The 14,682-nt window shown below is 46.8% G+C and overlaps 1 protein-coding gene across 7 annotated transcripts in view; it reads left to right on the top strand.

The window, feature by feature from the left end:
- Positions 1 to 8,971, top strand: part of GGPS1 (geranylgeranyl diphosphate synthase 1) — a 144,599-nt gene extending 135,628 nt beyond the window's left edge. For all 7 annotated transcript variants that reach the window (XM_078670837.1, XM_078670838.1, XM_078670834.1 and 4 more), the window contains one exon: positions 6,326 to 8,971. In XM_078670837.1, the coding sequence (XP_078526963.1) occupies positions 6,326 to 7,114 (789 nt within the window). In that variant the 3' untranslated portion in view covers positions 7,115 to 8,971. The remainder of the gene's footprint in view (positions 1 to 6,325) is intronic.
- Positions 8,972 to 14,682: the final 5,711 nt, after the last annotated feature.

The following is a 14,682-nucleotide window of genomic DNA, read 5'->3' as shown; positions in this document are numbered from 1 at the left end:
AGGAGGCATTGTTTTTGAGGTCATGGACAAACACATAGTTGCTCCGCAAAAGCCAGGTCACCAGCGTGGTCATTGAGATCATGTGTTGGTCAGTATGGGATAATGGATTGTTAAGAAGCTCAGTCTTTGTTATCGGTCTTCGTTGTAAAAAAGGAAGCAAATTCCACGCAATTGGGGAGTGTTTCTGAATTGACTTAGAGGGGGGGGGATTGGGAGACACCATTAGAATCCCTTTGAGTAGTTTTTTTTAGTATAAGCATTTCGTTTTTACTGGGTAGACAGGCTCCTCCTTAAACCAGATCTCTGTATTGGCTATGGCTTTTGCCTGGCTAGACATTCTTTAACCTTAAAGGTTATGCAGAGCTGGGAAGGATATTGTGGGAAACTCGATGTATGTAGTAGTTTGTCACATTCTCCCCCCTCTAATTATTTTGCCAACTTGATGGATCTAGGCCCACCCAGTGTTTGAAATTAAGTGAATTAGTTTTTAGGTTTTGCCTGGCGAAAAGATGCGCTCTGCGCATCTTTTTCGCGCAGGCGAAAACCTAATGAGAACTGTAGTGTGGGTTTGGGTCGGCCCTCGTCATTCATTGGCTGGCTCCATAAATGGAGCCTAGCCATTGGACGAGGGGCCTGTCCGTCAATGCCGGACCAGATTCGGGGGCGTTCCCGAGATTCTTTGGCTTTTGCCGACGTCACGCTACGTCAGCCGAAAGCCGATTCTCGGGAACGCCCCCGAATCTGGTAAGGCACTAGTGGCACCCCGAGCGCTCTGCCGCCTCCTACTACGGTGCAAACGCTGCCTCCCTGATTGCCGCCGCCGCTGCCCGGGGCCGGAATAACATGAGGACCTCGCCGGGGCCGCGGAGAGCAAGAACGAAGGAGCTGCCCTCCCATTGGCTGAGGCGGTCGAGCCCCCTCAGTGCCGCCGCGCTAGGAGTGGTTCTCGAGCCGCCGCGTCATCGCTGGAGCCGTGCTGCGATTGGCCGCAGCTTCGGTCCGGGATTGAGGGCACCCGCCTTCACTTTCAAATTCCCCCGTGAGACATCAGCCCAAAAACACGATGATAAAAGAAGTTGGTCGTTTGTTGTAAGGCATTGATTGCGCACAGAAGCTGAGACTTATTTATGACGATAATAATATATATTTTTAATTATTCTTATTTATTTATGTGTTTATGTGATTATTATTATTCAGGATGACTACTTTTTGCTCGAAATCGGCTCACACCCCAAGTGCAGCATTGTTCCAGATTGTAAACGTGGCTGTTTTATTAATATGTCCTAACATTCACACTATTAGCCTGGATGTGAATATATCCCAGTTCGTGCACGTTTCTGCCGTAAGTGCCCGTTTCACGTGTGCGTTCGGGGTGCGTCTGGTTTCACAAGCACACACTTCTCTTTCATCCCGCAAGTGATGGACGGGTCATGTCCCGGCTCTGCCTGTGGTGTGAGGTGTCCGTCCGGGGGCTCCCAGCGTCTCGAGAGAGGTGGAAAGTAAACCTTGCCCCACTTCAGGCAAGGAGTGAGTGGCCCTTCAGCCGAGGAGCTTTTACTGCCGGCGGTTACAGTATTACAACTGCCCCCCCCCCCCCACCGTTGTTTCCCTTCCACAGTCGCGGGGGCCGCGGACTCTGAGTTGCACTTTTCCCCCTTGAACTGTTTGAACAGCGCTCGGGACCCTTCGCAGCTCGGCCCAGTTAATCTCTCCATAAAAGGGGCAGGACGCATTCGTACCATTATCACCGTGTGTGTGCGCGCGCGCGAGCACTGTTTAGGGTGGGGTTGTGCACTGTGTGTATTTGTGTATGTCCACTGTTCAGTGTGTAGGTACACCGTTGAGATTGTGTTTGCACAACGCGTACAGTATGTGTGTCTGCGGTTGTACTCTGCTCACACTGTGTACTCAGGGGCAGATTTACAAGCCACTTGCGCCACGTTTGCGTCACTTTTAATAATGGGAAAAGTAACGCAAAAGTGACGCAAGGGGCTTGTAAATTTGCCCCGTGATATTTAGAACTGGGACGGGGTCTAAAGTATGTGGGCACCGTTTGGAAAGTGTGCTTGTGTGTGCGCACTTTTTGGAGCCCGTTTAAACTGTTTAGAGTATGGTTGTGCACAGGTGCATGCGTCTACACTGTTCAGTGAGCGTATGTACAGCGTTTACAGTGTGTGTGCACAATGGTTAGTTGTGTATGTGCTTGTTGCGTGTGTGCTGTTCAGGGGTTGTAAACAATGTTTAGAATGGAGACTGCGCTTAAAGTGGGTGTACACCTTTTAGAAAGGTATGCGGGTCCGCTTGTGAGCGTGTGTGCGCCTGCCTGCTGTACAGGGTTTATTCTCACAGTTTTGAATGGGCACCGCGGACACAGCGAATTTACACCGTTTAGAACGTAAGCTGGTCCGCGTGTGAGTGTATGTGTGCGTGGACGCTTGGGTGCTGGGCAGGGTTTGTATTCACTGTTTAGAATGGGGACCGCGTTTAAAGGTTTGTATTCACTGTTTAGAATGGGGACCGCGTTTAAAGGTTTGTATTCACTGTTTAGAATGGGGACCGCGTTTAAAGGTTTGTATTCATTGTTTAGAATGGGGACCGCGTTTAAAGGTTTGTATTCACTGTTTAGAATGGGGACCGCGTTTAAAGCGGGTGTACACCTTTTAGAAAGGTATGCGGGTCCGCTTGTGAGAGTATGTGTGTGCGCGCGCGTGCTGTGTAGGATATGTGCTTGTACTCGCTGATTAGAACGGGGACCGTGTTTAAAGTGAATGTACTCCCTTTAGTAGGTATGCGGGTCCACGTGTGTGTGTGCACGTGCGTGAGCGCACTCGCGCGTGCTGTGCAGGGGTTGTACCCACTCTTTAGAACGGGGACCGTATTTAAAGCGAACATGCACCGTTTAGAAGGTAGCGGGTCTGTGTGTGTGTGTGTGCGTGGTTGGTGCTGCATTCGCTCCCTAGGCTTCATAGGCCGGCTCTCTAAACATAAACAATTATCAAGTAGGAGTCGTGCTGGGTACGAAGTGCCAAAGGCTCATGTTTCGTGGCCATTCCACCCACGCACCTCACCCACAGCAGCTCCGTGTGCTAATGCGCAGCCTCTGCCCGCCTGCGCGCCCTCCGTGGGTGAAGGGCAGTGACCCAGGGGCAAACACGACCCAGCGCTGGTCCGTCGCTGACGGTAACTTAAAACCCACCCACAGGCAGGCATGGGTAGCAGAAAGAGCGCCCGCGTCCAGATGTCCTACACAGCTTAATGTTTGAGGGAAACAAAAGTGTGGGGGTGCAGAGTTCTCATTCGAAGACAGTCGTCGGCACTGCGAATGCTGTGATTTCTTAGAACCTGGGCTGCCAGACCCGATTCCACCTGACGCCCCTTTCTTTCACCTCCACTTCCTGTGCCTTTACCTCACTCTTGAGGCCTGCTTTCTCACTATATTGCCATTCACTGGTCCCCCTTTCTCCATTTGCCTTTCTTTTCCCAGGGTCAACCTATATCGCTGAAAGAATTAACTCTAGGTCCCCAGCAATGAGTGTCGTTGGCCAGCACCTACAAGCACCAGCACAAAAAAGCGCTGGCGACTTCCAGAGGCAGGAGGTTTGTATCGGTGTGTGGTAGCTAGCTGTTATTCTGGGCCGTGTTGATTAAAGGACGGTGTTATTTCCTTAAGAAACACTGTCCATAAATAGTCACCACTCAATAGGTGGTGGCCATCTTGTGTGGTCACAAACAGCTTCCGTGTTGGACGTGTGGAGAATAGGAGGCAGGCGTCAGAATGCGTGGGTTTGCACCAACTTTGCCTTATTGCGTCGAGTTTCAATGGGGTTAATGTAATTTTGCAGCCACCTTCGCACGCACAGACTCGTGCAAAAAAATGCGAACATTTTACATGCGGGCAAAAGTGCAAAAGCAACACCTTTACTGACAGAACAGTGCATTAGGTTTGGTGCAAATATTGATGTAAATGTACACGGGCACCAATGCTATCCCATGTAATTCAGACCATTGCGGCACCCGGCAGGTGCACTGTGTCCCGCGTGCGGGCGTGGATGCGGTGAGTGCATCCAGGCTATGTGGGGTGAGAGAACACATCATGGACTGAAATGGGGTAAGAGTTTAGGTGTTTATAGTCAACATGTGAAATAATATTTATGTTGTCAGTTCTGTGGTATTCAATTGGCTATGACACTTTCTGGGTTCATTTTACGCCCGTTTTCTGACCAGAGTAATCCAGTAGCGTCCAGTGGAACACGTACCTGCAAAAGAAGCAGAAAAACCTCGGAGAAAAAAGATAACCACTAAAATGTAGGCCGAGTAGTTCTTAAACTGTAATTTAGGTCACATTCAGCACAAACACACGTCAGACGTAGTCCAAAAAGAACATCCTTAAACTTACTTCCCCCAAGGCTCAAGTCGCTGCGTATATTATTTCATATTTCTACTTGAGGTACCGTTGTATACCACGCCTTAAAAAACATAATTTCGTCGGAAAACACTATATGATCACTGATTTCGTTATAGAATGTTTACAGCTACATTTTATTTTATTTATTCTCTGGCAGACCCATCTTTCTCTCTTCTCTATATCTCCCTCTCCTTTTTGCTCTCTCTTCCTTCTCCCTCCTGCCCCCTATTCCATCTGCTCTCTCTCTCCTTCCTTCTTGCTCCCTCTCTATCATGCTTCTCTCTCCTGCACTCTCTCTTTTTTTTCTTTTAACTCTTTATCTTTCTCTCTTTTCTCTCTTTTCCTCTTTCCAACCCTCTCCGTGTTCCTCTTCCTCCCTATCCATCATTCTTCTCTCTATCTCTATCTCCATCTCCTTTATGCTTTCTTTTCCCTCTGTTGTCCCTCTCCCTCCTGCTCCCTCTTCCATCTGCTCTCTCTCTCCCTCCTTCTTGCTTATGCCTTACCTCCTACCTTCCTTTTACTTCCTGCTTTCTCTCTCTCCTGTTCTTACTCCCGCGTCCTCTCTCCATCTCCCTCCTCATCTTCGCTTCTTTCTATCTTTTACTCTTTCTGTTTTCTGCCTTCTCACTCCATTCTGCCCTTACTTTTCTTCCTGCCTTCCCTCTCTCTTGATCTCGCTCTCATGCGTCCTCTCTCCTCCTCCTTATCTATCATGCTTCTCTCTCTTGCACTCTCTCGTGTGCCTTTCCTCTCTATTTGCCTTCTCTCACTCTCTTCTTTCAGTCACCAACTCTCTCTCCTTCTTTTCTTGCACTCTCTATTTTCCTATTGCCCTTTCTTTGCCCCTCTCTCCTTTTTCATCTCTCTTCTTCCTACCCTTCATTTCCATCTCTCCATTTCTCTCTCCTTCTTGTCTTTCTTCACAATTAACTCTGAGGGCCTGATGTACATTGCCAGACAAGGGGGGGGGGCTCTCTGTGTGTGGGCGGGGGGCTCTCTCTGTGTGTGGGGGGGCTTTCAGTGTGTGGGGGAGGGGCTCTCAGTGTGTGGGGGAGGGGCTCTCAGTGTGTGGGGGAGGCTCTCAGTGTGTGTGGGGGGCTCTCAGTGTGTGGGGGGCTCTCAGTGTGTGGGGGGGCTCTCAGTGTGTGGGGGGGCACTCAGTGTGTGGGGGAGGCTCGCAGTGTGTGGAGAAGGCTTGCAGTGTGTGGAGGGAGCTCGCAGTGTGTGTGGGGGGGCTCGCAGTGTGTGTGGGGCTCTCTGTGTGTGGGCGGGGGGCTCTCTGTGTGTGTGGGGGAGGGGCTCTCAGTGTGTGGGGGAGGGGCTCTCAGTGTGTGGGGGAGGCTCTCAGTGTGTGGGGGGCTCTCAGTGTGTGGGGGGGCTCTCAGTGTGTGGGGGGCTCTCAGTGTGTGGAGAAGGCTTGCAGTGTGTGGAGAAGGCTTGCAGTGTGTGGAGAAGGCTTGCAGTGTGTGGAGGGAGCTCGCAGTGTGTGTGGGGGGGCTCGCAGTGTGTGGGGGGGCTCGTAGTGTGTGGGCGGGGCTCTGTGTGGATGTGTGTTGGGGGGGCTCTCTGTAGGTGTTTGTGGGTGTCATTTGCGAAAGATAAAGCTAGTGGCATTGCAAATGACAATGCCAATTATTTATGTTAAAAAAAAAACAAATAAAAATAATGTCAAGAGCATTGCCAATAGCTCAAACTTTAACAAAGGCAAAACCATTGCATTGTAAATGCTTGTTTCTTTATCTGTGAAAAAAAATATTTTGCTTATGATGTACATTTTTCGGATTTTTTGGGGGTGATAAATAAAATGCAATTAACAAACCGTAAATTAACATTAAATTGTTTATGTGCATATTTGTCACAAACTTTGATGTGTGAAGACATTGATGTTTTTTCTGAAACGTGATTACTTTCTTTTAGATAATCATTGAAGTGACAGAAATGCTCCACAATGCCAGCTTGTTGATAGATGACATTGAAGACAACTCGAAGTTACGACGGGGCTTTCCTGTGGCCCACAGCATATATGGCATTCCATCTGTAATAAATTCAGCAAATTATGTTTATTTCCTTGGTCTTCAAAAAGTTTTGACTCTTGGTCACCCAGACGCTGTGAAAATATTCACACAGCAGTTGCTTGAACTGCACCAAGGACAAGGTTTGGATATTTACTGGAGAGATACCTACGCATGCCCAACCGAAGCTCAGTATAAGACTATGGTCTTGAAGAAGACAGGAGGACTTTTTGGATTGGCCGTAGGCCTAATGCAATTATTCTCAAGCTATAAAAGTGATTTGAAGCCCCTTCTTAATGCTCTTGGCCTTTTTTTCCAAATACGGGATGATTATGCCAATTTAAACTCTAAAGAATACAGTGACAACAAAAGTTTCTGTGAAGATTTAACAGAGGGCAAGTTTTCTTTTCCTACTATCCATGCAATATGGTCAAGACCAGAAAGTACTCAAGTGCAAAACATCCTTCGTCAGCGAACAGAAAATGTAGACATAAAAAAATATTGTGTGGATTATCTTGAAAAGGTGGGCTCTTTCGAGTATACCAGGCAAACCTTGATAACACTTGAATCAGAAGCCTATAGAGAAATTGAACAGCTAGGTGGGAACCCACAGCTTGTATCACTAATAGAACATCTAAGTAAACTATACAAAAATAATGACCAGACTTGTTTACCTTTAAGTGTCAGTCTGTGATTTAGTATTACTATTGCTGGTATAAAATTAATATACTGCCTTACAAAATCAATGCCTTCCTCTAGCGTTCCGAATGATCATGAAAGAAATTAAAATTTTAGGTCTTTGAAGGAAGTGTGTACAATCCTGTACACATGAGTTTACACACCAATGTTCATATTAAATACTTATTATAAAGGGCTATAAAATGGCAAACAAAAAGCTCTAAATAGGATTGTTAACAATATTCATTTGTATATGTTAGTAGTTCAAAAATGACAATACATTTAAAAAGCAATCTTATGGAAACAACTTTGACTCACCTTTCTGATTTGCTACTGTGCGCATTATTAATGCCAGACTTATTTCATTTGTTATCACTGCTCCAAGCTTGATGAATCTATATATTCAGACTAGGCAGTAAAAACAATTGCGTAGAAAAGTTGCCGATGTTTGCTCCTCATCCCCTCTGTATGTCTGCTTTTAAAACAGAAATTCATCTCTAAGGGTGGCAGGTTAGAACCTTGTTGGTGACCGCTCCTGCTATTGGTTTCTTCTGCAACAGAGAACCATATGTGTGATAGTCACCCTTTGTTTTATTTTTTTAGGGGGCTTGCAGTTAATATTGCCACACATTTATAGGTTGATTTGGGTGGTAGTTAGTCTCTGTGCTAAGATGGGTGTCCTTTCAAATGGTGTCTGCTTTACATAGTTCTCCTGGCACCTGCATCAGTATGCAAAGACTAGGACTGCGGGTGACTGGGGTTGTAATCTGGATCTAGCAGAGAGCTGTCATTATTTACTTGAAAGCAGCCAGGTAATGCAAATTGATACACTGTAGAAGTTTTAGAGGATTGTAATTACGGTCGAGTAGGCTGGCACATTGTTTAAGAATGTAGGCAGAAAGTGGTTTTCCTGCCTCATCATGGAGTTGGATCGGGCCAGCCCGCCACCCCACATTTAATCTCTGCACTCTTTAATAAAGCATGATAACAGGGCCGCATCAATTGTCCTCTACCGTAATGTCTCTTACCTGCACCCTAAGAACTTTTTAAAAAGCACTGATCGTGCATGGAAGGAGAAGGGGATATTGTATTCCTAAGCAATGCTACTTGTATCCTCCAGCGACCTCACTGTTAAGATTAGTGAGCTCTTCCAGATGAAATGTCAGATGGTGTACAGGCCAGACCCCTCTGTCCACCTCTTTCCCAATCTCCGCCACCTCCAGTTTTGGGTTTGTTGAAAGAGTTTGAGACCACAGGCTCCAGAGTTCACTGCATGCCCAAGGGCCTATTTCTGCAATATCAATTGCTCTTCTGGGGGTGAATAATCATGGTCATGATCGAAACATCTGGGCACTCGGCTTTACAAGTAAAGGCCCCAAAAGCATCACGGTAAGTGTGGTTTAGTAGCATCTGGAAGCACACCTAGTAAACAAGACCGCCAGTATGCGCAAGTATGTATAGTTTAGATTTTGTAGAGACACCCCCAAGTTCAGAAACTTGGGCGAAACTGCAATCATACCCTAATATTTTGAGGTCTTGGAAAACACAAACTCTGCACTAAAGTGATATACAGCGCAGGCTGAATTTCAGATTTCTAGAAAAATAGAGCTTGTTAATAGTTGTGGAATGTTTCAGCCTCTGGATAAGAAAATCTAATATTTATGAGGTAGCTGTTCGAATTTGAGCTCAAATGAGTACCTTAAAAAGAATTGTGATAACACTATTTAGGGTCTCTGAAAAGCAAACCAATTGATTTTAAGCTACTTGCAAAGTTTCATTAATCACTTTACAACTAATATTCTTGTGATATGTATACTTGAGCGTCTGGATAATAATCTTTGAAACTTTAATTGAATAAACTTTTACAACTCTACCTTACAGTATTATAAGGGGTGGGACTTTATGGAGAGATTCATAGAGTTCACTGTACACATTAATATTTATTTTGTAATTATTAAACCTAAACAGGCTTCAGTTCAATACCCATATACAAGTGCCATTTAAGGAGAGCTAGCAGAGACAAGTTCACAGTTCTTAAAATGTATCCCGTTGGCGATCCCCATGAACATTATTTTGTGCTTAGTAAACTCCCACAAAGGCACTAGATAATTTTCAAACCTTTTTGTATCCAAAACGTATTTGTAGAAAGGGTATACACCTATCAAGAGCAAGACTTTCTGGGTTGTCTGTCCAGAACTGTTGGACCTGGCCCTTTCTGCAGGGTTATCCCCAAACTTTTTGCTATCCTCCTCCTGTTTTCCTGACCCTTTTTGTTGGCTTTAGGACTCTGGGCACTTTACCACTGCTTCATCAGTGCTAAAGTGCATGTGCTCGCCCCTTAAAACATGGTACGAATGATTTTCACCTGTTTGGCATATTTAATTTACTAGTAATACGTCCCTTATAAAGTGGTTTACCATATACCCAGGATCTGGAAATTAAATGCTACTAGTGGGCTTGAGGCACTGATTCTGCCACCCACGGAAGTAGCCTTTCAAATCTGTCACAGACCTGCCACCGCAGGGGCTGCGTGCACATTTAACTGCCACCTTTGCATGTAAAACTATTTGCTAAGCCTTAAACTCTCCTTTTAATACACCTATATCACCCCTGAGGTAGACCCTAGGTAGCCAAATGGACAGGGTGTTGTGTAAGTAAAAGAAGGGGCATGTGTGGCATGTTCTGGTAGTGACAAACAGCCTATTTCGTTTTTTACTGCTGTGAGGCCTACTCCTCTCGTAAGCTAGCGTAGGGAATTCCTTTACATACTTATGAGCGGTAATTCATGATCAACAATGAGTGGTGTTGCCATGTTTGGTATGTTTAGAATAGTGGTGATAAATCCTACTTACTAGTGTAGTTGGAATTTACGTTACTATTTTAGAAATGCCAGTTTTAGAAAGTGGGCATTTCTCTGTGCTTATGACTTTGTATTTTGCAGCCCCGCCGCAATACATGTCTGGGTTGGGTGACAGCTACACTTGGGTGCATACTTTCCTGACCGCTACAACACAGGAACAGCTGGGTGTGACCGGAGATATATCTGCATACTGATAGTCTTCCTGGGCTGGGAGAGAAAGGTGTTTCACACTTAAATTTTAATAGGTTGTGTCCTGCCGTTTCACAAAAGGCTGATTCGCCCCCTACTGATCGTCTAGAGGCAGGGCCGGCCTGAATGGGATTGGTGCGCATTTTTTAGGGTTCCTTTGGAGTCACCGCTTCATCAAAGGCATTTTTGAGTACAAGTACTGAGTCTCTGACCCCATGTTTTTTTAGACACCGCGTGAGACTTGCAACCAGACGCTGCTGGTTGTACAATCTGCACATTGCCAGAGGACTGCTGTGCTGCCAAGAGGAGCTGGCAATTTGGACTGCCTGCTTTGTTGTGCTGGCTTTCTGGACTGCCACTCTGCAACTTGACTTTTGTGCTGGCCTGCCTGCTACTCTTTGTACCCCAGGTGTTCTCCAAGGGCCTGTTGGCTTGCCCCCTGTTGAGTTTCAGGATCACAAAAGACTGAAGCTTGCTACTGCCGTAAGATCAGGCATCTGATATTCACTTGTGGCCTGATCACCAGGGTGTTTAAAGGACTGCTGCAGTGCCCATGTCTTGCCGTCAGTATCTAGCATCCTAAGTGATTACACTGATGCCACAGCGCTAAATAATAACCCCTGCCTGCCTCGCCCTTTGGGTAAGGAGAACTCCTGGAGGACTGGCTTGTGTTTCAGGGACTGGTGTGTCCCTCTTCAGAGTTACGCTGCCCAGGCCGTCTCGGCGCGATGCATTGCCCAGAAACCAGAGGCTGGCCAGGCACCCGAGATCGGCTAGCCTGGCTCTGCCTGCGGAGCAAGGCCGTGGAATTTGAAGAGGCGGGCCTGTCCTCGAGACCCACCAGTATTCCTGCAGGTGTTTTCAGCGCTGTTAAGGAGGTCTCCTGTGGCTTGAGGGGGCCTGTATTCGCCCGCTCCAGAGGACCCCCAAACGCTGAGGAGCTCTGCAGGAGTTCCTAGTGGCCTGCAAAGCGTCTCCAATGCCCCTGAGGGGTACTGAGTGAGTGAGGCTGAGGGAAGCCTTACATCTGTCCCGTGCTCCTACATTCTTCGACAGGAGGGGCGCCCTAACCAGTCCATCTCTTGAGTCCATTGGTGATTATTGTGAGGTCCCGAGAGGGCTCTGGACTCGCCGGACCTTGGAGCCTTGTACTCTCTTCACATTACAGGGTAGACCTCTGTGGAGGACCCCAAGCGGAGCAGGAAACTGCCCCCGAGACAGGCATCAATTCTTATAATTGCCTTGTGGGTAATCTTAAGGCCCTGGTTTGTTTTGTATGGAGTGATTCTTAATGTGCTTTGATGAGACCTCACAGAAATTACTGTATCCCGTTTAGTAGATGCACAGGTGTTTCTGTGCCCTATGTTTTGTTTCTGAATGAAACGGCTGTAAAAGAGCTCACTGAAATGACCTTATAACGTGATAGGAGCGCAGGAGTGCTGGGCCTATGTGTTCACTGCAATTTTGGGGGATTTACCCAAAATTTTCTGAATTCTTGCAATGTGTTTGATATATGTTTGTTTAAGCCTGTAGTGATCAGGACAACATGTTCTATCTGAATATTTGCATTATTTATGATGAATGATGTTTTTTGGTCTTATTGGATGTACAATATAGCACTTTATTTTTCCATAATCCTGTGTGGGGTCTCTTTTGGGGGGGGGGGGGGGGGGGGTTGTTGGGGTGTTTGTTGGGGTGTTGGTGTTGCACAAACGCTTTACACCTTGCCTCTGATAAGCTTGCCTCCTCTGCACCAAACTACCAGTGGGTGCACATAGGTTATCCAGTATTATGGGTGTCTTTCATAGATTCACATGCCTGAATCATCCCCGTCGTCGAGATGGGAGCCCCGGTAATATAAAAGTAATGTCCTATAGACATACATAGAGAGAAGTAGGCCTAAAGGCCTTGCCTTAGTATCCTATCTATGTCCTTTTGTAAAAAGGACGAAATTCCTGAAGGTAGCCAATCAGCTACCACCTCCCTCTAGAACCTTCTTGCCAGGAGCCTCAGTCTCTCAGATTTTCTACCGCACGTTGTGCTAGGGAGTCCCCACCTGAGCTCTCCTCAGGTTTCTTGAATTTCTCATTTTTCCACTAAAAACTTGGATTATTACACCTAAACTATGGCTGGACAACAGAAGAAAGGACTATTTAGAGCCTGTTCCTCTTGTGGCAAGAAGAGACTGCACATTGAAGACAAACATGAGACTTGTCTCTACTGTCTTTATCCGGATCATTCTGTCAAGGAATGTAGGATTTGTAGAACTTTCTCTACCAAAACCCTCAAGGATAGAGAAGGAAGACTGCTCCTCTGGTTAAACAGACTCAAAACCAGAGATGATGATGTGCTGTCCTCGGAGGGCAGTGAAATGGCTTCAGTCTCTTCAAAACTGTCTTTGAAAAGGCCAAGGGATGCCTCCCCTAGCCATTCAGACGTCCCTCACAAAAAGACTACTTCTAAGTCTTCGGAGGTAAGATCAGACACGTCTGGGAAGGAGCCAACAACTTTCAAAAAGCCATTGCAGTCTCCGTCGACGACCGCGTCGACGTTTTCTTCAAGAAAAATGACATATGTTTCCACGTCGACGACGACGATGGCATCGTCCGCCTTTGCTTCCACGACGACGACCACCCACTCGTCGACGATGGGTAAGCCACTGTCGTCGGTTATATTGATTAAAAAGCAGCACTCAATTGTTAAAGCTTCGTCGACGACGACGTCGACGACGATCAAACGGAAGTCGACGACGCCTTCACAGTCGACGAAGATCCCGTCGACATCCGGTGTGTCGTCGACGAGAGTACCGTCGACGCAGAAGTCACCACCGACGACGAGGGCACCGTCGACGACTAAGAGTACATCGTCGACGACGAAGTTACCGTCGACGACGGCCACATCATCGACGATCACGTCGCCGACGACGAAAATCTCGTCGACGGCAGACAAACGGCCATCCTCCTTACCGTCGACGACACCGTCGACGGCTTCATCGTCGACGACGACATCGTCGACACCATGGAAAAAAGCGGAGCTGATACCATCTAAAATGATTACCAAACTGCCCATTACACCTGAATTGACATCACCCAGTAGGGTTCAAAAACTACCTCCAGCCTGCTTATTACAAACTGATGAATCTAATGACGACCACTTCGAACAGGCTACAAGTCCATCAGATCTCAATGTCAAATGCCAGAGTACTGACGATGACGGAGATGATGTCATCTTTACGGAAGAGACTACGCAGATGCAAGAACATACTCTAGTCACTCCGATGATATGCCTGCCGGCTGAAATAGTCTCTGATTTACAATTCTTGATCACAGACTACAAGAAACGATTCCCAGAATCACCAGCGGCCTCGTCAAAAGAGAAGCCTCAAGAGTCATCCAGACCACACCATTCCCCAAGATCACGACCGCCACCTTTTGGTTGTGACGCAGGACAGTGAAGCGGTGCGTGATATTCAATCTTCTGACGAAGATGCTGATGTTCCCGAAGAAGGAGAGGTCAGAGACGACCTCTCCCAAAACAGAGACGACGAGGATTACGTCGCTCATTCACCTGCCACGCCGGAACCCAACACTTCAGATTCTCCTCCAGTGGATATCGGCGGATTCCACAATTTAATTGAGAGAGCAGCCATTAGATTCCACATGACCATGGAATCAAAGGAAACCGATTGTTTTCTTTATGATTTTAAAGATCCTATAAAGAAATCGGCGAGGTCAATTCCCATAATAGATTACATCTGGGAACAGGGTCAGCAACTCATGCAAACGCCTGCTTCTGTATCTATAGTGGTGCCGAGACTAGATAAAAAGTATAAGGCTCCGACATCTGCACCTACTTGCCTTAATACGCATCCCAAGCCTGACTCAGTGGTCACCCAAGCCGCTCAAAAGAATTCCAGAAATCCATCCTCGCCACTCTCAGCACCACCAGACAAAGAAGGCAGAAAATTAGATGGCATAGGCAAACGATTCTCCACAACGTCTGCCATGACTGTAAAGGTGGCAAACGCCATTGCTCTGCTTGGCAGATACAATAGACAATTATGGGAAGACATAGTTCCGTATCTAACAGATATTCCGGAAGATTTAAAAGATGAAGTACAGTCACTCCTTAAAGAAGGACAGATGTCCGCATCGGAGATAATTGATTCAGCTGTGGATGTCGCCATGACCGGCTTTAGACAGCTAGCAGGCGCAGCTGTCTTGCGCAGACAAGGTTGGCTCAAAGCAACGTCCTTCCGTCAAGAAGTCCAAACCAAAGTTTTGGACATGCCCTATGACGGACAACATCTATTCGGTACAAAGATAGATGAAGCCTTGCAGACGATCAAGAAAGACACGGACACTGCAAGAGCTCTCGGGACCTTACAATTTAAAACTCAGTCCTTTCGTGGGAACAGAGGACGAGGTCAACCAACATACAGAGGATCCCATCAAGGAAGATCATCTTACTCCTACAACCAAAATCGCTCACAGTATCAGCAGCGACCACAACAACAAGGTCGTCAGACATCCTAC

Source organism: Lissotriton helveticus, chromosome 12, assembly GCF_964261635.1.
Source record: "Lissotriton helveticus chromosome 12, aLisHel1.1, whole genome shotgun sequence".
NCBI classification, from domain to species: Eukaryota; Metazoa; Chordata; class Amphibia; order Caudata; family Salamandridae; genus Lissotriton; species Lissotriton helveticus.
Note: the sequence above shows the minus strand (reverse complement) of the source record. Positions and strands in the feature narration are given on the sequence as shown.